This window comes from Peromyscus eremicus, chromosome 2 (assembly GCF_949786415.1).
Source record: "Peromyscus eremicus chromosome 2, PerEre_H2_v1, whole genome shotgun sequence".
Lineage (NCBI taxonomy): Eukaryota > Metazoa > Chordata > Mammalia > Rodentia > Cricetidae > Peromyscus > Peromyscus eremicus.
The window spans coordinates 54,325,530-54,351,182 of record NC_081417.1 but is presented as its reverse complement, the minus strand read 5'-3'; the positions used below and the strand labels follow the sequence as shown (position 1 = coordinate 54,351,182).

Sequence of the window (25,653 nt, the reverse complement as noted above, 5' to 3'; positions counted from 1 at the left end):
TGATAAATGCTTGGGTGGACCTCATACAATATTCCCTGACCCTGACCTTTTCTCTTTTTCATGTAGTGTCCCAACTATTGTGGGCACTCTTGACAGGAGCCCAAGCATGCCCTAAGAATTTTCTGATCAAAATGCACCAAGTATCAATCTCCTTGAACAGATGCTCAGATCATTAGTTCTTCTTGGAGATTAATTGGTGAGCTTTAGCACAAACATTAGCAAAAGCAGTAACAATGCCAGGGCCTTGCTCCCAGATCGTGATCAATTTTTCATCTCTGTCCCACATTTTCATAAGACTTTTAAAAAGTTACTTTACTTCTAAGATTTTTGAGAAAGGGGAAAAAGATTAAATGGTACGTTACATAGACAAATGAGTAGTCCTTTGTCAAAAGAAAATTGGAATTAAAACATCTAAATAAGAGAAGAATACTGCAGGTGCCGGCTATGAAGAATGCTGAAGACTTAGTTTGGATACTTCTGTGATACTTATCCCCGCATGCCATAGTTTTGGTGCTAAGAGTCATGATTTTTCATCAGAAATCCTTATAAGTAGACAGGCAATCCTACTTCTCTTTATCCCATATGCATTTTAGGTTGCTGAAACTTACCGTCTGCTCTGACAAGTTGATTCGAACCAGGGTATTTCCTGAAGCCTTTGCTAATGCAGCCACCAAACTTGTCTTACCAACACCAGGTGAGCCCTCCAGGAGAATAGGTTTGCTCAGTTTAGCAGCTCTTAAGAGCCTTTGGGCATTCATAGCTGTGGTGCCTGCACTGAGTGCATAGTCAGCAATATTGTGCCCATTCAGGACAGGTCCTTAAGTAAAGAAAAACACAGTGAGACACAAGCTGAGTATAACCAAATCCTATACACCTCTCAACCCAAGGATATCTATCCATCAGATAGGTTACCATCAGTCAGTACTACTAGAGTGAACATGTTTATCCCCTCTTTCAGGATTCTCCCACTTCTGGATCTATAAAATGCCTTACAGGAATTCTAAAGCCCATAACATACTTTTCTCAACTGTGCCTAGTACAAACCATCTTTCCACTTACTTACTATACACACACACCACAAAGATAGGTCTAGCAGCCGACATCTCTTTCACAAACTACACTTCGAGTATTACACATCCCTAGTATAATCCATCATTCTGAGGAGGTATTTCCCTAACTATCACTGTGCCTCTGTACATTTCATCTGCTCGATAATTATGACTCACAGAGGCAGGGACTAGACAACAGATGACGGTGACATGGAAGTAACAGTCATAGATATGAAGAGTGCTGCTGTAGGAGATGTGTAATCATGCCAGAGACCCTGGCTTCAATCCTAGCACCACAAAATTAATGAACAAATATTTGGCAAAGGAAATTTAACGAGCAGAAGAGCCAGGATCAGAAGTGAAATCTATTGTCTCTTACATTTCATTTCTCATTTAACCATTGATTCATCCACCCAACACCATGAACAGACATTTTCTACGTCTCCGCACAACAGTCAGGTGATGGCAGATGCCCTGAGGGGAAGACTGAGGAAAACTACCAGCTCTTAAGGATTCACAAACCTAGTTTTGTAAGAGAATACAATTTACAGTTAAGATGCATTATAATACAGCAGGGCTATGTAGTTCACTTCCGGGCTTGCTAGCTTTAGTGAGGTTTAGAACTTCACCACGTGAAAAACAATCCTGCGTCCCACACACGAGACGAAGCCCTAACAGAAGCAGTTTTCTAAGCTACAGGAGGAGAGTAACCACTTATTCAAAACCACTCTTACCTCTTGGTATAAAGAATGGGGGAACTCCCCAACGGTCATCCACACCAGTGAATTCTTTGGGTTTCAGTCTATCATAAATCTTCAACTCATCTTTCTGACATTCTGTCAGTCGGACTACCTTGGAAAGTTTCTTTATGAGGAATTTCAGACATTCTTCTCGAGCCAAGAGGGCCGTACCAAACCCAGAGGAAGTTACCCCTATAAGAGAGTATCAGGACATGAGGGAATAGCACCATCAACCCCACTGTGATCAGTGACAGCTCAGAGCTTCTGTGAGGAAAAGGACCTCAGCAGAACTACAGGCTAAATACAGCTTCCAATGTAAAGCAGCCCTAAGGAAAAAGGAAGAACGCACATCCAACATTCTCCTCAATTTATAAAGCAGCGTTTTCAGGGACGAACTGATGTCACCCAATCACAAACTGATCTGGAGACAATATATAGCGCTGTTCATCATTTGGTTCCTCAATTTACTAATTGTGGGGGGTGGGTGGGGTGGGAGGATACACACAAGTACCACAGCACATGAATAGAGAGGTCAGAGGACAGCTTGTGGGAGTCAGTTCTTTCCTTCTACAATGTGAGTTTGAGGGATCAAACTCAGGTCATTACTCTTGGTGACAAATTCCTTTATGCACTGAGCTTTCTCCCTGGCTAACCACTCTGAAAAGTGCCAACTTTTTCAAAGAATATAAAGAGGAAAAGGGGCTGAGTATTGGAAATATCCAATTGAAGTGATTCTAAAAATATATGGTCTGGCTTTGTTCCCTTTTCCCACTCTCCTCTTTCTTGACAGTCCACTGTCCCCAAGAGAAAACATACCTGAACCTATTCCGTCTATGTACACCAGGCATGCGGCGTGGACAAAAGACGTCACAGGAGAGATGGTCTCTAGCCTTCTCACAGCAGCTTCCTCCGCCATTGAGTTCATGAAGTTAACCCAAGACAGAATATCTCTGATACTGACCACACACTTTCGTCCAAACTCCTGGTGAGTCAGCCAGTCAATGAAATCCAGCATCACCTCAGCTATGTCAGCCCCTTGGAATGAAGCAAAAGTAACTGTTTTCTGAGACATCCCAGAACAGAGGGGAGGCAAGGTCTATGTTTCTTAGCTTCTATAAGACATTTTGTGAATGTGCACCTGTCAGTATTTCTTCTACCATAATGGGTACTGCCAACTTTTCAGTGGCATTACTTTAGTTCTTTCATTTATGTGTGATTTTCTAATTTAGGCATTCATCCATTTGGCAAATGGAGTGAGGCTTCATAGAAATTTGTCTTATAATTCAAATTGAATGGCTGTTCTTTTTTCTTTTTTGTTTTTTCGAGACAGGGTTTCTCTGTGGAGCTTTGCGCCTCTCCTGGAACTCACTTGGTAGCCCAGGCTGGCCTCGAACTCACAGCGATCCACCTGGCTCTGCCTCCCGAGTGCTGGGATTAAAGGTGTGCGCCACCACTGCCCGGCGAATGGCTGTTCTTATAAAGATTCTTATCATAAAACAATTGAAAATAAAGAACGTCCTTAAGTAGTACATAAAGATTCAAAGTGTCGTCAATGAAATGTAAAGAACTCTATATAAAACTTCTGAAATGAACAGTAAACATTTGGAGGTAGGGAACAAGCCAGGTGGGGTGAACATGCTTGTTATTCTAGTGTTTGGAAGGATGAGGCAGAAGGATCCAAAGTGTGAAGCTAGCCTAGGCAACCTAGCCAAGACCCTCTATCAAAATAAAACCAAAAGATTTTACACTGTATCGCTGATCAACCACCAGATGAAAAACTGAAAATTATTATGCCATGTCTGCCTTAAAGGTTGCCTATGCTGGGTGACTGCAGTGCCAATTTCTCCTGAAACAGCGGGGCAACAGCAGGTAATATGGAGGCGATTCTCACAACTGTCCAGTTTTCAGAACCATCTTTCAGGACATGTTTCAAAAGCATGTCAACAACAACAAAAAAAATCCCAAAGAATCAAGTGTCTTTTCTGTATTATTAAGTAGAAAAAGGGAACTACAAAGTACTGTATGTTGAGTCTCCGAACAAAATCTAGGTTCCTAATTTAGTCCAATTGGTATCTACAATAAAAACATACATTAAGCACAGACACTGAGAGAAACAATCAATCAACGGGACCTCTTGAAACTGAGAAGCTTTTGTAGAGCAAAGGACACCGTCAACAAGGCAAAGTGACAGCCTACAGAATGGGAAAAGGTCTTCACCAACCCCACATCTGACAGAGGACTGATATCCAGAATATATATAAAGAACTCAAGAAATTAGACATCAAAATGCCCAACAGTCCAATTAAGAAATGGGCTATAGAGCTAAACAGAGAGTTCTCAAAAGAGGAAACTCAAATGGCTGAAAGACATTTAAGGAATTGCTCAACATCCCTAATCATCAGGGAAATGTAAATCAATACAACTCTGAGATACCATCTTATGCCTGTCAGAATGGCTAAGATCAAAAATACTGAAGACACCTTATGCTGGAGAGAATGTGGAGCTAGGGGAACTCTCCTCCACTGCTGGTGGGAATGCAAGCTTGTACAACCACTTTGGAAATCAATATGGCGCTTTCTTAGAAAATTGGGAATCAATTTCCCCCAAGATCCAGCTATACCACTCGGGTACTTGCTCAGCTATGTTCATATCAGCATTGTTTGTAATAGCCAGAACCTGGAAATAACCTAGATGCCCTTCAACTGAAAAATGGATAAATAAAATGTGGTACATATACACAATAGAATACTACTCAGCAGAGAAAAACAACGACATCATGAGGTTTGCAGGCAAATGGATGGATCTAGAAAAAAATCATCCTAAGTGAGGTAACCCAGACTCAGAAAGACAAACATGGTATGTACTCACTCATAGGAGGATACTAGATGTAAAACAAAGATGACTAGACTGCTGCTACTCACAACTCCAGGGAGGTTACCTAGAAAACAGGACCCCAAGAAAGACACAGGGACTGCCCAATGACAGAGAAATGGATGAGATCTACATGAACAACATGGATGTGAGTGGGGGTAATGAAGAGCAAGGGTCGAGGGAAAGAGAGCTTAGGGGAGTGGGAGATCCCAGCTGGATCAAGAACAGAGAGGGAGAACAAGGAATAAGAGACCATGATAAATGAAGACCACATGAGAACAGGAAGAGCAAAGTGCTAGAGAGGTCCACAGAAATCCACAAAGATACCCCCACAATAGACTACTAGCAATGGTCGAGAGACAGCCCGAACTGACCTACTCTGGTGATAGGATGGCCAAACACCCTAATTGTCGTGCTAGAAACCCCATCCAATGACTGAGGGATCTGGATGCAGAGATCCACGGCCAGGCTCCAGGTGGAGCTCCAGGAGTCCAATTAGTGAGAAAGAGGAGGGATTGTATGAGCAAGAATTGTTGAGACCAAGGTTGGAAAAAACACAGGGACAAATAGCCAAATGAATGGAAACACATGAACTATGAACCAATAGCTGAGGAGCCCCCAACTGGATCAGGCCCTCTGGATAAGTGAGACAGTTGATTAGCTTGATTTGTTTGGGAGGCATCCGGGACCTGTCCTCAGTTCATGAGCTGTTTGGAACCTGGGGCTTATACAGGGACCCTTGGCTCAGCCTGGGAGAAGGGGACTGTACCTGCTTAGACTGAATCTACCAGGTTGAACTCAATCCTCAGGGGAGTCTTTACCCTGGAGGAGATGGGAATGAGGGGTGGGCTGAGAGGAAGGCGGGAGGGTGGGGGGTGGGGAGTGAGAGAGCAAAAGAATCCGTGGCTGATATGTAAAATTAAATTAAATTATAAAATAAAAAAATAAATAAAAGAAGTGACATGGAAGATTAAAACAAAACAAAACAAAACAAAACCTTGCACCATCCCTCCATAGTACCACAGAGGTAACCTCTAAGAGCATTTGATGATTCTCAAAGGCAGGTCAATAGAAGTCTTAAAGAACATGCAGAGATGACCGGCCACACTAGTGGAAACCCATGAACTGTGGACTGGTGGCTGTGGAGCCCCCATGGGACTGGACTAGGCCCTCTGGATACAGAAGATGGTTGTTTGACTCGAACTGTTTGGGGGCCACCCAGGCAGGGGGATTGGGATCTGTCCCTGGTCTATAGGCAGGCTTCTGGAACCTGGTGCCTGTGGTGTGACACCTTGCACAGTCTTGGTGCAGTGGGAAGGGGCTTGGACCTGCCTAGGCTCAGTATGCTGGGCTCTGCTGAGTCCCCATGGGATACCTTGATTTGGGGGATGTGGAGATGCGGGGTGGCTTAGGAAAGAGGGCTGGGGGGTGGGAGGAGGTAGGAGGGGGGATCTGTGGATAATATGTGGAGTGAGCAGAAAATTTCTTAATCAAGAAAAATGAAAGAAAAAAAACATACATTAAACCAATCTAAGCTTTAAAATCCTATTTAGACTTGATGTTTTAAGACTTGCCAACTCCAATACACTTGTATATGAGTTTTTAAATATTATTCTGATTTCCTTTGTTTTTAGGTGTTTATAGTAAAAGATTCATTTATGACACATAAAAATGAATATTCAAATAAAAACTCTTCAAGGTAGTAATGATTAAAAGGGTTAAGGATATGGCTCAGAGCTTAAAGTGATTGCCACCCAAACCTAAGGGCCTATGCTCAGATCCCCGGTGCCCACGTGAATGCTGGGTAGGCATGGTGTCCTGCTCTAATTCCAGTCTCAGGAGATAAGGGAGATCCCCAGAGCCACTGGTGTATTATGGAGGTGACCAAAAGACCTGCCTCAGCGAGTAAGGTAGAACAACGGCAGACAGTCCTAACTTCAGTCTGTCTCCACGTGTCCACGTATATGTATGTAAACTATGCATACATACATATACAAATAACCTATGAAAATAGAAAGAAAAAACACTGGGAAAAGACTTTCAGAGACGGTAAGAGTCAAATGCTGTATTTCCTAAGATCTGTCGTGCTCCTATTCCTGCCTTTTTCTTTTTTTTTTTCTTTTTTTTTGGTTTTTCGAGACAGGGTTTCTCTGTGTAGCTTTGCGCCTTTCCTGGAACTCACTTGGTAGCCCAGGCTGGCCTCGAACTCACAGAGATCCACCTGGCTCTGCCTCCCGAGTGCTGGGATTAAAGGCGTGCACCACCACCGCCCGGCGCCTTTTTCATTTTTATAACACTGATTAAACTTACAAATAATTTTCATACAAGACTTGTCCCTCCCCTCCAACCCATCACCAATACTACCTGCAAACTCACCTTTATGACCCATTCTGCCCAGAGACAATCCTGGACGAAGATTATGATTTATTATTTGAATTAAGTCTTCACGCCTTGTGCTTTGAGGGCACCATATTTCTGTAAATCGGTTTCTTAAGGCAGGAGACAGCTATAAGAAACACAATGGCTAATGAGAATTAAAAGCCTTTGAAGCTAAAGAACTAGTCCTTTGAAAAGAAGTGACTCCAGCAAATGGTGGATCCTCTCTTATTCCCTCTGCTAGCGAATAAAGTTTAGTGGATCCTCACAGATGTTACCACATCCATCTCTAGGACACCCCTCACGCTGGCATTATCACCCCTGTTTACTGATGTTGTGGAGAACTTCAGGGCCTCAAGAAACAAGTGGTAGCAATGGCAGGATTCCAGTACCAGTCAGTCCCTTTACTTTCTATTCAGTTACACAAACAACTATCTTCCCATAGAGCCTGCTGTCCTGAGGCTCAAAGTGAGAGAAAATACAAAGAGGCATGCATCTCACCTCTCATACAACAATCTGTTTTGCTCTTGCAGTCAGATAGCTTCTGTTACTAGTTACATTCTACTTTCCTTTTCCAAACTCAGAATGGCTAGTGACCGACAGAAGTCTGCAGTGTTACAGGTGCATAGTTATTCATCAACTTCTTAGTAACCATCCATCATCTCTCTGGTCTATTACTCAGAGGTCAAGAACAATGTCTGTACCAAGGAACAGCTCAGCTAGGTTCATGTTCGCACATTCACACTGGCCATCTAGATGACCAATGTCTTTAGTACATGCTCTATTAAGAGCTTACCTCACTCTACCTTAGGTAAAAGGTAGCCAGCCACTTTGTCTTATGCAAAGTGTAAGCTAACCTGGCAGGCGGCAGGCAAATTAACAATCTTTTTGCTGTTGATGTTTTTGGGGAGTGGGGTGGGGGTGGGGGTATTGTTATAAAATATTACAGTTCCTTATTTTATAATTAAGCCAGTTGTTTCTGTAAGACTGTCATATTTACACACACAGTAAAAGCATGACAGGATAGTTCACAGCACACAATGGTCTTAAATCTGAGCAGAGGTGTATCAGGCAGTGTTCACTGCCATCCATATTATGTGTGGGAGCGAGTGACACTCACAGGACGAAGTATGTATGTCATGAGTCTGAGCAAAGACTTCGGTGAAATGGCATTGTGCAAGATGGTGAGAGTTGCTAGGAATACTTGGGATCATTATGTATTGATTTTGAATTAGTTTTTGGTCTTTGTATATTCAGAAACCCTTTACTGTTGCCAAATTTTTTCATGATCCCCCACATTCACTGACACACATGTGGTGACAAGCCACAGTTTAAGAACCTGAGCTCAACATATATGATACAATATATTTCCTGCAGGAAAGGAATGATGTGGGTCTAGCCCTGGCGGTGTCAACCAAATGGTCTTAGGGTTCTTAATAGGGCACCCTGCACTTATTAAGACTGTTCTAAGTGTATTCAACCATGCAACATTGTTTGTTTTCATTTTAAGTGTTTGTGTGTTCATTATGTGTGGGAGTGAATGTAAACAATCCTGAAACCAGATCTCTAAAGCAGAGTAACATTCTTTTTCTCTGATACTACTAAAAAAATAACATGTTCACATTTTAGGCGCCTAACAAGTTATTAAAGAGTCATAATGCTTCATTGAAGATCACTTCATTTTTCTTCTTATACTTGACCAGTTACATAATTCTGCACTTCTCACCAAATAGCTCCCTGAGCTTTAAAAACCACAGGATTGTTAGTTCTTGCCTGATTCTAAGCACAACCTTCTGAAAAGAAGGAACTGTACTTACAATGTTGGTGATTTACATAACCTGTAAAAGTATAAACATGTTTTATCTATAAAACCACGTGTCCATGTTGGCTTTAAGATTGTTGTAGACCTTCTATCTCCAAAATGCTGAGATTCTAGGTATGCACCACCACGGCTAACACTGCTGTGACGTCTCTTTGACACTTAGCAATCACTCCTAAGACCACTTTGGTATTTAAGAAAGCCGAGTTCTATCTGTGCACGCATTCCTAGAAGGCTGAGGCAGCAAGTTCAAGAGTTTGTTTATGCAGAGAGTCTGTCTCAAACACAAATACACATGGACACTGAAAGAGAGTCTCTCAAAGCAAGGTATAACCCAGAACAGTTAAAGTGTCGGGCAGAATGACAGCAACTCACAGGGACAAGTCAGTGAAGAGAGAAATTCATGACATCTTGAGCACATGGAGTGAAATGGCAAATACAGAAATGTCTATACGGTTTTTCAATAATAATGATTATAATTATACATACATTTTTATGAGTTTATAATCCATCACTGAATTGTTAACCACTATACAGATGTAGTACAACATACTACATTTATGGGTGTCCATAAGCTGAAGTAAAAAACTAAACCAAAATTCTGCTCCAGGAAGCATTTTACCTCTTTTTTCCCAAAGTCGCCCCCGGGGTTCATGGTCCCTAAGATCCGGAAATGTTTCCCCGCAGTCAAGAGCTCTACTTCATTGTCCTTATCTTCTGGGCTGCCCTTCTCAGCCAATACCAGAGACTTTTCCACTTCAAGGACACTAAAAGAAAAATTGGGACAAAATATTAGAAAAGGCTTTTGTATTATATTCTGTGGATGCCAACATTCTTTTAAGAAACAAACTAGGTCCTCTGTGGAGGTAACAGTTTAGTGGTGTCTGTGTAATGGAGTCCATTATGTAGCCTATTCTAGTCAAGAACTCTCCATCCTCTGCCCGAATGTTGGGATTACAGGTATGCACCATCATAAAGATGAGTAACCTATTTCTCTGTTTTAAGTTTCTTATTTATTTTGGGTGTGTATGTACAGAGGCCTTTGAGTTCCATAGCACAGAGGTGGAGGTCAGAAGACAACTTCTGGGCACTGGTCTCTCCTTTCACCAAATGGGTTCACAGGGACCTTTACCCAGAGCCATTTCACTAGTCTAGGAACATACTTTTGATAAAAACAAACCAATTCCTCTTTCTACACTGCCCTACTAATGCACTATCAGGACAATGGGTGTCTTAAATGCAATGGTTTACTGTTACACCATTTATTTTGTTATTTCCACTTTGGGAAATAACAAAATACCAACAAACAAGTAAGTAGTGAACAAGTAGTGTACATCCAATGCTATTAGTAACAAAAAGAAACCCACAGATAACATACACTGTGCTATGGATGAACTTCAAAACACTAATACAGAGTTGCATGGGTATGGTGGCTCGTACTGGGAATCCCAGCACTTGGGGAACTGAGGCAAGAGGATTGGTGTTGTAGAATATTATTTTAAGCTGTGTTACTTTTGTTCATGTTGCATTTGTTTAAATCTGTGAAGCTGTGTTACTTTGCCTGTCTAAAACACCTGATGGTCTAATAAAGAACTGAACGGTCAATGGCGAGGCAGGAGAAAGGATAGGTGGGGCTGGCAGGCAGAGAGAATATACAGAAGGAGAAATCTGGGAGGAGAAAGAGAAAAGGTAGAGCCAGAAAAAGAGAGGAGAATATCAGGGGCCAGCCACCCAGCCACACAACCAGTAACAGAGAAACTAAAAAAAAAAAAGAAAAGCCCAGAGAGGCAAAAGATAGGCAGGATAATTTAAAATTAAGAAAAGCTGCCTAGAAAAAGCCAAGCAAAGACTGGACGTTTATAATTAAGAATATAATTAAGAATAAGCCTCCATGTGTGATTTATTTGGAAGCTGGGTGGTGGGCCCCCCAAAGAGCAACAACAACTAACAACAGATTGGTGCCAGATTGATGCCAGTCTGGGCTCTAATGTGACTTCCAGACTTCCCGTTTTCACTTCAACAGGCTGGGGAGAGAGCTTAGCTGATATTGGGCTTGCTGAACAAACATGAGGACCTGAGTTTGGATTCATGGACTTGCTGGCAAGAGTATAGTCAAACTGATGAGCTCCAGCACCAGTGAAAGACTATCTAAAAGTGGACAACAACAGAGGAAGACACCCAAATGCTGACTGCTTCGTCCATACTCATGTTCACATGCATGAACATAACATATAAAACAAGTATTAACACAGAATATATGAGAATAAAGACAAAGCTGCAGAGAAAAAGTTAATTGGTGGTTGCCTGAAACGGGGGCAAAAAATCCAGAATTAACTGTTCAGGAGAGATCCAACTACATGGTATTAATGTTAAGTGGACTGTGGTGACTGAAAATCTCAGTTAAGGTCACTAAACACTGAACTGCAGTTATAATATAAACAAAGTACATTTTATGATATACAATACCTCAATAAGAGAGAAAAATGTGTATCACTGTATTAGGACTAAATTGGTCTAAGGTTGTGGAAATGCCTTACAGTTATCAAAGTTAGGATTCTAATACTAGCTTCATTTAAAATATTAAGCAATGAAGTGTCAGCATATAATCTGCTTAAAAAAATCATTTTAACTCAAGCTCATTTGGTTTTAGCTCTATCATCCCACACTGATTTTTTCTGATTATTGAGGGAAAAAATAAAACAACAAACTAAACAACCATCTGATTCCTGAAGCCAAAAGAACAGCAACTCCTGCACATCCATCATTTCCTATGCATCAAGAGTGGAGAATTAATAAATACAGGAGACCAAAACCAGGTCAACAAATTCATCAGTAAAGACAAGCCTCTCACTTATGTCACCTGTTCAGTCTTTCCAAGACAGAGTCATCAGCCAATGAAATCTCATCTAAGAGGAAAAAGCTGTCCTCCTTCATGGCCAGAACCAGTGGTCCATCATGCCACTCAAAGAGTCTTGTGTCCGATTCTTCCTATGGTTTGGAAAAGAAGCAGGAGGAATTAAATACACACACAGCTACATGTCTCAGGTAAAACACACATTCTTCAAGAAGAAAGGGTCCAAGAAAGGGACAAAAATTTGTGAAGATACCCTACAGACCAGTGTATACACGCATACATAAATCTGAACTAGAGCTTCCACTACAAATCCAATTACATGAACTTCGCAAACCACAGTTCTTTAAATAAACATATCAACACTTTAATTTCTTTAAATAAACATATCTACTACTGGACAAACCTTGTCATTTGGCTTCTGTCTCACTGGCCTTAAGCCCCCCAGGAAGTCTGATGTCTCCATGTTTAAGTGGCAGTTGACTGAGTATAGTTTCCGATTTGCCAAGGATGCAAACATTTGGCAGATGGTAGTTTTCCCACACCTATTAGAAATATACACCAGATTAATAAGCAGCATCTGTTCCAACTACATAGCCATAGACATTGTATCAGCAAGAGGTGAGCCGATGAGATCTCATTACAAGCCTAATTCAACTGAGGATCCCTGCAACCCAGGCTCATGTTGTCCCTCTGTAGAACACCAGTGCCCTCCCGAATCCTTTGTACAGAAAGCCATCAGCTACACACACTTCATTCTTTTAGTTCTACCAACATAATCATGGGAGAGGAAGAAACACAATCCTTAGAGATTCTCCAAGAAACACTAGTAACTGCTCTCCACACCTACTGAACACATTTAAAAGAATAAATGGATAAAAACAGTTCCCAAAGACACAACAGGAGAAAACACTTGTTTCCATAAGCAAGGATTTAGTATGAAGGTAAAGAAATAACAGATCTTGCTTTGAAGGAAAGGGAGGGAGGGAAGGAGAAGACAACAGTGAGAAAGAAGGAAAGGGAAAGAAACTCCTAAGTGCTTCACCAGCCCTGCAGATGTAACCCGATCGCACGGCAGTAAACTGAGACTTCTCAATGAGCTATGGCTTCAGAGCTTTACCCAGTGTCTCCAACCAGCAACACAGGTTCACCAAATTCCAGTGCCCTGCCCACCAATACTGCCAGTCTCCGCATGCCTTCGGTCCACACTACATGGCTGAACTGAGATTCCAACAGACTTGACTGGGTAGACGATTTACCTGTCAAAGCAGAATAAAACTGTAGGCTCTAATGAGCACAATTTTATTCATGTTCCTATGGGGTTTGGGTCTACTCACCCAGTAACTTTAGAACACTTTCTTTGGAGAAAAGAGACTGAGGACACAATTTTTTCTTGAAATGTTTTTCAAGGACTTCTTGAATTACATCAGCTTCTTCTTGCTTCCTGACTCTGCCTGCCAGAAGCATGAAACCTGAAGGTTGAAATAAAGGGACAATTAAGTATCTGGTAATAATAGTGAAGAATGCTGAGAACATGAAGTAAGAGTAACTTTCACCCGCTGCTGCTGGAGCAGGGATCTAAAAACCACCTTGAGAACCGAGAAGAGCCTATTATACCAACCCAATCACGCACTAGAGCCAAACCCCAATAATGTGATTATCAAGTACTTCAAACACAAATGAGCAAGTGTGTATACAAAAGACATACACGGATGTTCAGAGCAGCTATCTTCACAACAGCCCAATTAAATGATCCAAATGTCTATGAGTAAGAGTTTATCGCCTTACGATGGGTTGCCATACAATTTTAAGGAAAAAGGATGATATGGTCCCTCTGTACACAAAGTCAGAACCTAAAGTGTATACACTGTAGGATCCCATGTAGGCGAAGCTCATGGGAAAATCAGAAATGATTACCTCCACTTACAAGAGAAAGAAGTCAGGCATGGTAGCACAAGCCTGTGATCTTTTGAAAGGCGAGTCAGATGAGTTAAGGCAAGTCTGGGCTATAGCAAGTCTTAGGCCTATGGACTACATAATGAGTCCCTTCCTCAAAAGAACAAATGAAGGAAGCTTCTGAGATTTGGGGATAATCTAAATCTCAGTTTAAGTAGTGACTTACATGGGTACATACATAGATAAAAATGCTTCATCACGTGTTACTACTTTAAAAGCATAAAAATGTGTTATCTATCCCCTCCAACAGAGTCTCATTATGCAACCCAGGCTAGCCTCAGTCTAAGTGCTAGGATTAAAGAACATTGGTATCACCAAGGTCCACAGGGGCATCATAATCAACGGAGTGCCAATTGCCACCTTTAACCACGACAGCTCCTAGAAGTGTGCAGCCATTGTGCTAACCTTGAAGGCCTAATAGCATCTTGCCCACCTAGCCTTGTCCTTTCTCCGAGTTGTCCTCTCCTACAGTCCTACCTTTTATTCCAAAAACAAACAAAACAAAACAAAACAAACCAGCTCTAATGGATAAACATTCTTTGACCAGATTTAAATCCACTCTGAGGCAGCAGCAACTTTCTTACTGCTGACAGGGCACTGTGTAATCAACCCTAAGAAATGATCCACCAGGCCTTCAATACTGCTTAACTACATCCACTTCTTGTCCTCCAAAAGCTCATTAGCTCCTAGGACAGGACTGAAGACATTAGACTGTGTGCGTCTGTCCCATGCCCCAGCCAGCCCCAGCCAGGTCTTCCTGGCATAGCCATACTGAATAAACTCCTTTCCTACTTCACCACTTTTTCCATTAGGGTGTTTGAAGGTAAGTGGCCAGAAGTTACCTTCTAAAGGACCATCCTCCCTCATGACTCTAATAACAGGACTAATCCCCAGCAAGCCACCACTTTAGTACCAGAGGGGGAAATAAAAAACTCTCACAGGCCGATTTTATTTATGTTCCTTATTTTAAAAGGTCCATATTAATGACTTTCCAAACCAAAAGAGTACAAAATGCGTTCTTTGATTCATGGCAAATAACATAAATTCTTTCCATGCATTAAACTAAAATAATCAGATCAGTGTTTGGACTATCTTTGGTCACCACACCAAAGGTAACAAGCTACCAATCTCCTGTGTAATTTCTAAAGGGGCCATGTTAGAGCCCACCTTCCACACACAGCCACTAAAGTAGGTTAGAAAACCCACAGAAGCTGGGCATAGTGGTTCTTGTCTATAATCCCAGCACTCACAGGAGGTGGCAAGAGAATCATGAACTTCAGACAATTCAAAGCTGAAAAGCAAGACCCAGCCTAAACTAAGAAAACCACAAGGAAGCAGAGGCCTGCCAGAACTATGACTGTTGACAAGAGCAAGGGAGGCTGAGGGAGAAAGGCCGCTTCTGGGACAAATCAGAAAACGAATGCACCATACACAAATTAGAAAGCATTTGTTTTAATAACAAACACATCTGGCATCATTTTATGATTTAAAACATACCATCATTGGCTAAATGTTGTAGCCAATCATAGTCCTTCTCAGTCTGCTCAGCCAATCTGTATCTTTCCGCCCATCGGAACAGATCTCGAAGGGCAATAAACCCCTGCTTTCCAGCAAACACCGAGGACCGTCTACGGTAGGACTATTAAAGTATAAAAACAAATAACTGATTCTTACTATACTAAATAGAAAGCATAAATTATATCTTACATACATTTTTTAACAAATTCATTTTATTAGATTTAACTTCTCAGAAATGCAAATGACCTACAATTATCTGGAAAAAAATGTTCAAACTAATATGCAAAAACAATAAAGAAATTCCACCTCCCGTACAGAAAAGAGAATAAATAGATGAAAGATAAAAGATAATTGGGGCTAGGAGACAGCAGAACATATGTGATATGAAAGAGAAGGAGGACACTGGGGATAAAGTGGGAAAGAGCAGGAGGCAAGGGGAAAAGAAAGGGCGGAGGGTGGATTAACTGAAACTAAAGATGCAGGAAAGTCCCTTATGGAAACCAAGTACTTTGTAAATTAATTACAAAATAAAACTCTAAAAACTAGAAGGAATTTGAATAGAGGCACCTGCATGGGTGAACAACAATCCTCTCAGAAGACATGAGTTATAAAAAAAGATCTGTGCCAGATATGAGATAACTGCCTATGAGTTGTTGGTCAAAACAACACATGCCACTGCTTTTGGTTGCCCGCTATAAATAACTAGATGGTAAAATCCTACTACTGAAGACCCTACATACTTTGGTTGTAGGACAAAGAAATTATGTTAGGACTGATCTGGAATCTTCTTCCCTGCCAACTAGCTTTCAGAATATAAAAGGGAACTATACAGTTTGCTGGGGGAGAAAAAGTGAGTAATAAACTTACCCAGCAGTGGACAGAATGCCACAGCACTGATCTGCCAGGCAAACTGTACCCACTAATGCAACAGTGCCATGATTATGCAGGTAACTAACTGTATTCTGATAGTATTTGAGGCCTGCTCCACAGGAGGGAATTCATACCTGGTAATGTAAACCTGATCAAAAGCCCATGGCTAGTGAGACATAGGTCCTAGAAAGTGATCTACTATGGATACTTTACTAAAGAGACATTTTGTTATCTGCCTTCTACTTTTGCTTATAAATTAGCGCCCTTTTTAATCTTGGTCAGAGAAAGTCTTTTAACAGTGAGCAACAGTCAATGTAAAGGGTTAATAACAGTTCGAATGACTATAAATGTTCAGCCCTAAATGGGACATTTATATCAACTTCAGAAAGGCTTAGGAAACATCATAGAAAAGGAGGGAGAAAGAATGCAAGAGCTGGAAGATGGGGAAGAGCACTAGGAAATGCTAACATCTGACATGGTTGCACTCATGAATTCAGAGCAGCTATGGGATACCTGTATAACAAGACCAAACAAGTCAAAATTCAAACATGAATGAAACTGATGTACTATTGGCAACTGATGACGCCTGAGGGAGGAGGAATCATTTCTTTTGAGGAGTGTGGATACTGTTATGCTGCCTGTGCTCATGCAGACAGCATTAACTGGACCCAATGGGTTGTAAAACACAAACAAAAACGCACAAGACACATGAAGTTGTGACCAAGAATATTAATACCTTTCTAGAACCCAATTTAATTAATTTCTGATAAACAACATCCCCCTCAGGGTTTCTCTGTGTAGCTGTCCTGGAACTCACTCTGTAGACCAGGCTGGCCTTGAACATTAGGCACCTGTCTCTGCCTCCAAAGTTGACAAACCTTAGGGGCTGGTAGAACGTTTCACTAGTGTGTGCAATGCCCTGAATCTATCACCAGCCTTGGGGTGGAGGGAACCAACTAAAGTTTTATAGTTAACAAAAGAGAAGTATGAAAGGTAATCATGTCCGCTGCTCAAGTGTTATAACCACAGATTTAACCAACATCATCTCTAGATTTTATTTTCTCTGTAAGCACAGGTCAAAGGTCAGTGTTCAAATGTTGGTTCTCTCCTTGCTGAGTGTGTTCTGGGGATCTAACTCAGGTCGTCAGGTCTGCACAAGTGTTGTGACCCACTGAACCATCTCTTTGGTTCACATCTTTATTATAAAGGAAAACAAAACAAAACAAAAGTCACAAGTTCTAGGCTACTCCAGGCAACGTAAGAAAACAGTCTTGAAAAAATAAGTAGTTTGCCAAAAATTACAAATAATATACACAACTAGGGAACTGTTATCATATAAATATCATAAAAATTTATAATGATAAAAGTGCTGATTTACAAAAGTACAAACACAGGCACTGGAGCTATAGGCCAGTAATAAAAGTTTGCACAGCACACACGAGCTCTGGGGTCAACCCCCCCAACCCCCCCAACCCCTGGAATACACACACAAAAAATGGATATTAACAGGTATATTTTAGAACAAGATCTCCCCAAAACAAAACAAACCCACCAACCAAACAAAAAGCCTTACTCTCTAAAACTAAATGGACAGATGTGCTCCTGCTTGAGAGAACTATCAAATTGTGATGCCAATGCTAATCAACGTAGTCCATCTAAATTTAAGTTCAGATGAGGATATAAAATACCTGAAGGTCCAACATGACTTTAACCAATTTACTGCAGTAAGATGGCGGCAAACTACATCGTTTGTGCAAGATTGTTTCCAACTCAGAACTGGGCAACTCATCAAAGTGTAACTCCACAAACCGGTTCCTGAAGGCTCTAGACAGCACCTAGGCAATGTACAAAAATAAAATGTGTGTGCATGAAAGGCCTATTAACAATGAGCACATGACTAGATAGCCAATACAAAGTGATCGGCCCTAAAGTCATATAGACATAAACAAAAGAGACTCAGCAGGTTTTATTTATGTATTTGTACTTCTGTCTATCTACCAATCTATCCATAATATATCTATCTATACATGTAACAATAAACAAAGAAAAAGAGGCCATCAATTTGACAGGGACTTGGGAGGAACATGGAAAAGGATGGAAGAAGAGATAATGGAAGTGGAAAGAGGAAAGGGAGTGATGTAATCAGATTTTTAATTAGTATCTTATTTTTAAAAAATACCTACTCATTTGATTTACAAAAATAGCAGCCCTGCTATTCACCACAAAAATGCAAAGAGAGACCAAAATGTCCCATTCCTAACAAGGAATTTACCATTCCACATAATAATAAACAGATTTTGGAGGCAAATGTTACATACCTTTCTGCCTCCATAAAGCCCTGGGGGATTCTGAGTGGCAAAAAGCATGAAGCGAGGGTGTGCCCTAACAACTTCCTGTGTTTCTGTTATGAGCAATTCCCGGTTATCATCCAACAGTCTGTTGAGTGCCTCTAACACATCAGTAGGTGCCAAATTTAATTCATCCAAGACAATCCAATAGCCTTTTCTCATAGCATCAATAAGAACCCCTAGGAGGAAATGACAAGGATTAAAATATATGTGTACAACCAAAAGTCCTACACAATCATTACAACTCCAAGCAAATTACTCTCTGCAGCTAGTTGTGATCCTCAAACAATCTGTGATACTATTGATCCAAGAAATAAGACTTGCAATTGACATGGTTTTTTCCTACCCACAAGAGTAATCAGGGCTGACAAATATCTCCTGTTCAACCTGTTAAATTTTCTCTCTCCCATCTGGTTTTATGAAATCACCAACTTCTCATTATCTATTCCAAACCTCCCTCTTTACCCTATTCATTGAATCTCTACACCTTGTCTTGTTCAAAATTTGGCCCAATGCAGGAATTCTACCGTCCTATGAATTAGCCTTAATTATCTTCTATTATGATATAGTTCTTGTGCCTCAATTAGAAAAGACTATAAAAATAAGAACTGGGTCTAAAAGCATGAAAATCTACATCCAAGCAGTGCAGTAACAACACTACCTTCACTGAAGACAAGCTTCCCGGAGGTGTCAGACGTGTAACAACCAATGTATTCTTGAATATCTGTGTGCTCATGATTGTTGATTCGCACACAGTGGTTGCCAGTAGCTGCAGCCAGCCACCGTATCAGACTTGTTTTACCAACTGATGTTTCACCCTGTATGAGCACTGGATAAGTTCTGTAAACATTAGTCAACAAAGCAATTAGAAAAAGAGACGAGAAGAGGAGGGAAGCTAAAAAGAGTACCTTCTTAAAAAGATACTCATGCATTGAGAAGGTTCTATGATTTTTGTTGTTGTTGTTGTTGTGGTTTGGAGATAGGGTCTCACTACGTAGCTCCAGCTGGCCTGGAACTTGCTATGTACACGAGGCTGGCCTTGCACTCACAGAGATCTGTCTGTTTCTGCCTCAGTGTGCTGGGATTAAAGGAGTGCACCACCATGCCTGGCTGAACGTATATACATACATGTGTGTGTGTGTGTGTGTGTATATATAAAATTTTTGTCAACTACAATGCAAATCTCCAAAGTTACTTGAGGCAACTTGAATCGTGATTAAACTGGTTGAGAATCTCCTCCTGTCAAAGCAAGAGGGAAGCTGGGGTTGGAGTAGGATTAAAGGCTTACAGACCATGCCCAATCTTGAGATGATGGGTCTATAGGACAACTGTTTCTCAAAAAACACTAAGATGAGCAATTCCAACCTCTCTGGCAGTATTTGTAAGTAAAAGTGGAATTGTTAGTCACTTACTTAACAATAAGTAAGAAGTGTTAATAAATAAAATAACAAAGCAACTTTACTTTCAATTTCTATTTTTGGATGTTTTTGTCTGCAAGTGTGTGTGTGTGTGTGTGTGTGTGTGTGTGTATGTGTGTGTGTGTGCATGTGCATATGTATGCAAGTCTACCGGACATGGTGCTGGGAACACAGGTCCTCTCAAAGAACAGCAGGCAACAGGCACGCACAACCACTTAACCACCTCTCCAGAAACACAAAACAACTACAATGATGGTCAAAATCCCGTCTTTAAGTCTTTCCCACCAATCACATAAGCACAACACAACCTAGGGCAAAGGTTTTTAGAAAGCAGTAATTCAGTTAGCCAAGTGAGTGCCAGCAAAGCTCTGTCAAAGCTCAGGAAAGTAGGCTAAGTAAACACCGTGCCTCTTGTAGGAACATCATAGTAGCAGGAGTGAAAACCCACACATACCCTGCAGAGACCACGCGGACTATATCTCTCAAGTTCAGCTTAACAGAAGACGTCAGAACATATGTTTCATCTATTGTAGGCTCCTTGTCTCCAACTGAAATCCAGTAGCCTTCAACCTGGATAAGGCGGCCACCTTTGGGTTCTGGAATAGGCTAAGAAGACAAAAGACTCTGAGAAATGACACAGTCCTATGTCAACTTTGGCATTCTTTCAGAGGGGAGTAAAAAGTCCTTATTGAGAACACTACTTTGCTCTGGATGCTTCCAACAGAAAACCTGTGAGCTAAATATAAACACAAAATTACTTTCAAGAATGAAAACAAATTTTTTTGAATTGGTTTTAACATTAGGTAAGAGTAGAAAGGTTTAGTTAAAAATAAAATACAGAATCAAAATATTTTTTTCACATATGTGGTTCCACTCCCTCACCCAGTAAAAGGCTCAATTTTTTTAAATCAAAAATATCTAACATTCTCTTCAAAAATTGGCCAGCCAGCACTGTAATGAGAGAAGAAAGAAGAGGTTTTACACTACTACATTCTGGATCACCCAGAGGACACAAAACTACCCTCCACAGAAACTGATCCTTTATGTGTATGCTGGCTCTTTTTTTTGTTAACGTGACACAGGCAAGAGACATCTGAGAGGACGGTATTTTAATTCAGACTATGGTACATTTTATTTAATGACTGATGTGGGAGGGCCCAGCCCATTGTGAGGGATGGCATTCTTAGTGGTCCTGGATGGTATAAGAAATCAGGCTGACCAAGTCATGAGGCACAAGCCAGTAAACAGCACTCCTCCATGGTCTCTGCTTCAGCTATAAAGCGTAAACTTTTCTTCCCCAACTTGCTTTTGGTCAGTGTTTATCACAGCAATAGAAATCCTAAGACAACAGGTGATATGGGCAATGGCACAGCCATTACAAGACATCTGTAGGTTAAATTACACAAAGGAAACTTGAGAGGTTTTATCTTCTTATGTTTTTGTAGCCTCTAATGGTTAAGCATGTATTATTTTTAAAATGTTGAATCCAAATTAACTTCAAATTCCTGTCTTTCTCATCCTAATGAGCAAGCAATAAAAACAAGTTAGTGACAGTTTCTCAGCTTCTTTAAGCCTGATGTTATTTTGTAATTTCCTATCAAACTCAAATGGTTGTTGCTTTTAACAGTATCCCCACCCCCTGTAACACCTGTGGTGGTTTTAAATGAGAATGGCCCCACAGGCTCATGTCTGAATGTCTGGACCCCAGTCAATGGAAGTGTTTGAGAAGGATTTGGAGGTGTGGTCTTATTGGAGGAGGTGTGCCACTAGGAAGCCCATGCCAGGTGCAGGTCTCTGACTACTGTCTGTGGCTCAGGATGTAGGGCTCTCGGTTATTCCTCCAGCACTGTACGTGTCTGCTTCCCACAATGATTATTATGGACTAACTCTCTAAAACTGTAAGGAAAACTCCAAGAAAATGTTTTCTTTCTTAAGAGTTGCCTTGGGCTGGAGAGATGGCTCAGGGGTTAAGAGCATTGCTTGCCCTTCCAGAGGTCCTGAGTTTATTTACCAGCACCCACGTGGTGGCTCACAACCATCTATAATGAGATCTGGTGCCCTTTTCTGGCCTTCAGGGATACATGCAGGTAAAACACTGTATACATAATAAATAAATCTTAAAAAAAATAAAAATAAAAAGAGTTGCCTTGGTCATAGTGTCTTTTCACAGCAATAGAGCACTAAGACAAACCTCAATGATTGACTGGCAATTAAAAAAAATATTCAAGATATGGGTAGCCTAAATAAAAAGGCAGGTTAGAGACATGACACATAAGCCTGACAACTCGAGCTCAATCTCCAAAACCTATGTAAAAAGCTAGATGTGGTGATGATCATCAGTAATGCCAGAGCCCCTAGAGACGAGGAGTGCAGACAGGAGAATCAGACAGTAGTTCACAAGCCAACTAGCCTGAAGTATTCAACACAGAAGCAGCATTAGAGAATTAGAGCCACCCTGACTCAGTTCAGGAGAAGGAGAGGCCAAGTGCTGAAAGTTATCCTCTGAACTCTACATACACACTGTGGCTCTTCTCTTGTGTGCCCACACTCACACATAAAATTCATTCGTTTTTGTTTTAAAGAAAGCTGGGGATAGGAATACAGCTCAGGGGTAAAGTATTTGACTACCATGAATGAGATCCTAAGTTTGATCTCAGCAGTTTCCTAACCCTAACCAGGAAAGCAACATAGTAATATCCTTGTACAACGGCCTCACTTATACAAAATATGTATCAGAATTTACCTCAATGAATCAATAAGCTCACACCAGAATTTAAATATATAATAAAATGAATACATTTACACTTTGCTTGGAAAGGGCTAGCTATAGAATTTAAATCTGAAATAAAAGTGAAATTTTCACCATCTAAGACATACACTGTTGGAACATGAACCAATAATGGAGATGTGTGAGGAGAATTCTAAGTGCTTGTGAGAAAACTCCCAGAAAACAAGTCTTGTGACCTCAGTTTCTTCAAAAACAGAATTGTTCTTAGAATGTATTTTCATGCTCTTCCCAGGTGTAGTAAATAGGAGAGAGTTTACTTAGGATTATTCATTACAACTGGCTATTGTTATTAGTTTATATGCCTCTGTGGAAAAACATGTTTTGAACATGTGACTTGTCCTTGTGATTGTACACTTTACTCAGGTGACTCCTCTTAACTCTCAGAGTATAAATTGCTTGATGCTCTGAATGAAGTTGGCTACTGCATGAGATTTAGCCCACCTCATTTTTAGGCTCCATTCTCCCAGGCCACACTGCCTCCATGTGTGGAGTAGTGATGATACACAAATACACATCTACAGTCTTTTTAAATATTTTGCTACAAGGAGCTGGAGAGATTGCTCACAGATTAAGAGCACTGGTTTCTCTTCCAGGACCCAGGTTCAATTCTTAACACCTACGTGGTGGTTCAGAATCATCACTAACTCCACTTCTAGGGGATTCAATGCCCTCTTCTGGCCTCCACATATCAGAAAAACAAGTGGTCCATAGACATACATGCAGGCAAATACTCTAACACACGGAATGGAAAAAAAAGAAAGAAAAGAAATATTCCTCAAATAGCTAAATATTCCTCAAATAGCTAACATGTGATGACTCTGCCTTGCTTCTATATTAAACAAGTTGAACACCAAAGAACACACCTGTTTCAGCAGACTTTTGACATTGCCAGAAATAATGTATTGACAGATGAGTTTCTGAACTACTGGGTGTGATGCCCTGTCGAGCTGTGTTAGGAAACCCAAACAAAAGCCCTGGAGAGAAAACAAATACAGATAAATACAAGCTGGACTTATTTGGGGAGCAAAATTTAACCTCCTCAACTACTCTGAGACCAGCTCTGTAGACTCAGGTTGGCCTTGAACTCAAGAGACCCGCCTGCCTCTGTGGCATGAAAGGCGTGTGCCAACACTACCTTGCCCAGAACAACTTTTAAATGTGATAAGGTGGTAGAAGAGCAGGGTGGCTCTTGTCCAGAACGTCACAGACAAATTGACTGACAAGCACTGGCAGAGACGGCATTTGCAACCCGCCTCCCTCCCTCCCATTCATGGGGAACCCATCCACCCAGCTCCTCAGTCAGACAGTAGAAACACCTCATAGAGTGAGCGCTGGATGTTGCCACATGGGTTGGAAGCTGCAAACCGTAAAGCTCTGCAGAGGGTCCGAAGGCTGTAGTGAGGTCTGTGGCCAGTGCCATCCACCAATTTGGTCCCAGACTCTTTTCGCAAAGCAGTGTAGAAGCTACAAAGAGGATGAAGTTCAGACAGTTTTATTAAACAGTAATTATTTTTCTGCTGTTTTTTCCTCTCCATTGAAACTGCAAAGGCTATTTTCTTTTCTTTTCTTTCTTTTTAGTTTTCTTTACACAAGGTTTCACTGTATAGCCCTGGAACTCACTCCGTAGACCAGGCTGCCCTTGAACTCAAAGCTCTGCCTGTTTCTGTCTCTGCTGGGATTAAAGGAATATACCACCGCTGCCCAGCATCCAAAGGCTATTTTCATAGAATAGAAATGGTCGAGCTTACATTCAACACCCTGCAGCATGCATCAAAACATCTAAGCCTATACAAATCTATTTTTCACATAATCTGAAGTTTCTCTTTCAAACACTGTAATGAGTATCTTTGCAAAATCAGGAAATTCAAGGTGCTACTTCATTAGGAACTAATGGTAAGGGATAAACTTGTGTTTTGTAAGGAGAGTAACAAGTGAAAGACAAAGTAAGGAAAGACTGATGCATATGCAGTGTTCCAGAGCAGACTCTTCCCAAGAGGCAAAGGAAGACCTACACACCGTAAACAGAATTCCTGAGATTTCAAATAACACCAGCTCTGTCTATCTTAGTAATGAGAAACTGTTACAAAGCAGGGAGACATGAGAACCCCTGGTATATATTGTTAACACTGTTACCCTTCCCAAGAGAGAAGACTGAAATATGAACTCCACACTGCAGTTTTCTGACTGGTGATCAACTGCATGCACAAAAGAAACCAAACACAAATCAGATGAAATCCAAGCCCCTGCCTGATGGATATGCAGGGCAGTTGTTCTTTAAATAAATCCCTATGACTGACACATTTTACATAATTCTAGTGCTTCATTTGATAAGTCTGTCTCACTTTTATGTCTTTTTTGCTTTATTCATTGTAACTCCCTAATTACTATTTGCAACTGTAGAAATTCCATAAAAAGACTCAGAATTCTTTTGCTTTTTGTTTTTTTTTTTTTTTAAAAGGAGGGTCTCAGTAGCCCAGGCTGACCTTCAACTCATAGCAATCCCCAAGAGTCAGCTTTCTCAAGTGTCAGAATTACAAGCATGTGCCACTAAAGCTGGCTCTTACATTTTTGCATATCCCTAGCACTGATACACATACACACACACACACATATATATATATAAATAAAAGAATAAATAGTTGTATGTATAAAAGAAACAAGTATAGACACCCCCCCCATACCCTCTCCTCTCAGTAGGCTCTTGCAGCACCACTGTGAGGAGGGAACAGATGATGAAGACATGGGAGTGATGGAGGGGAGGAGCAGAGCTGTGCATGTGCTGTGGAGAGAGGTGGAACTGGTGAGGTGACAGCAGTGATGGGCATGAGAGAGGGCTGAGGTCGATGGTGGATCAATGTCATTGCCCAGTGGGGTCAATGGGATGGTGCAGCAGCCTGGAGCAGATTCCGGCTCAGCCCCTGAACAAGCTGCCTGGCCGCAGCATCACCCTAGCTCAAGGCAACAACAGAGGCCTGAGATGAGGAACAGTTCACCTTCTATATTGAACCACTGTGTCCCATGATGCCACTGAGGGCCATGAGCAGGTCAG

At 41.1% G+C, this 25,653-nt stretch overlaps 1 protein-coding gene across 1 annotated transcript in view; it reads right to left on the bottom strand.

The window, feature by feature from the left end:
* Mdn1 (midasin AAA ATPase 1) overlaps positions 1-25,653 on the bottom strand; it is a 147,124-nt gene that overhangs the window by 76,929 nt on the left and 44,542 nt on the right. Inside the window, exons 21-36 of the mRNA XM_059254075.1 lie at positions 23,921-24,068; positions 23,468-23,578; positions 20,271-20,422; positions 19,060-19,238; positions 18,369-18,577; positions 17,739-17,885; positions 15,160-15,301; positions 13,044-13,178; positions 12,827-12,965; positions 12,113-12,251; positions 11,716-11,843; positions 9,478-9,622; positions 7,037-7,166; positions 2,606-2,824; positions 1,784-1,981; positions 609-817 (exon numbers count right to left, since the gene is read on the bottom strand). Coding sequence (XP_059110058.1) covers positions 609-817; positions 1,784-1,981; positions 2,606-2,824; positions 7,037-7,166; positions 9,478-9,622; positions 11,716-11,843; positions 12,113-12,251; positions 12,827-12,965; positions 13,044-13,178; positions 15,160-15,301; positions 17,739-17,885; positions 18,369-18,577; positions 19,060-19,238; positions 20,271-20,422; positions 23,468-23,578; positions 23,921-24,068 — 2,530 coding nt within the window. The remainder of the gene's footprint in view (positions 1-608; positions 818-1,783; positions 1,982-2,605; positions 2,825-7,036; positions 7,167-9,477; positions 9,623-11,715; positions 11,844-12,112; positions 12,252-12,826; positions 12,966-13,043; positions 13,179-15,159; positions 15,302-17,738; positions 17,886-18,368; positions 18,578-19,059; positions 19,239-20,270; positions 20,423-23,467; positions 23,579-23,920; positions 24,069-25,653) is intronic.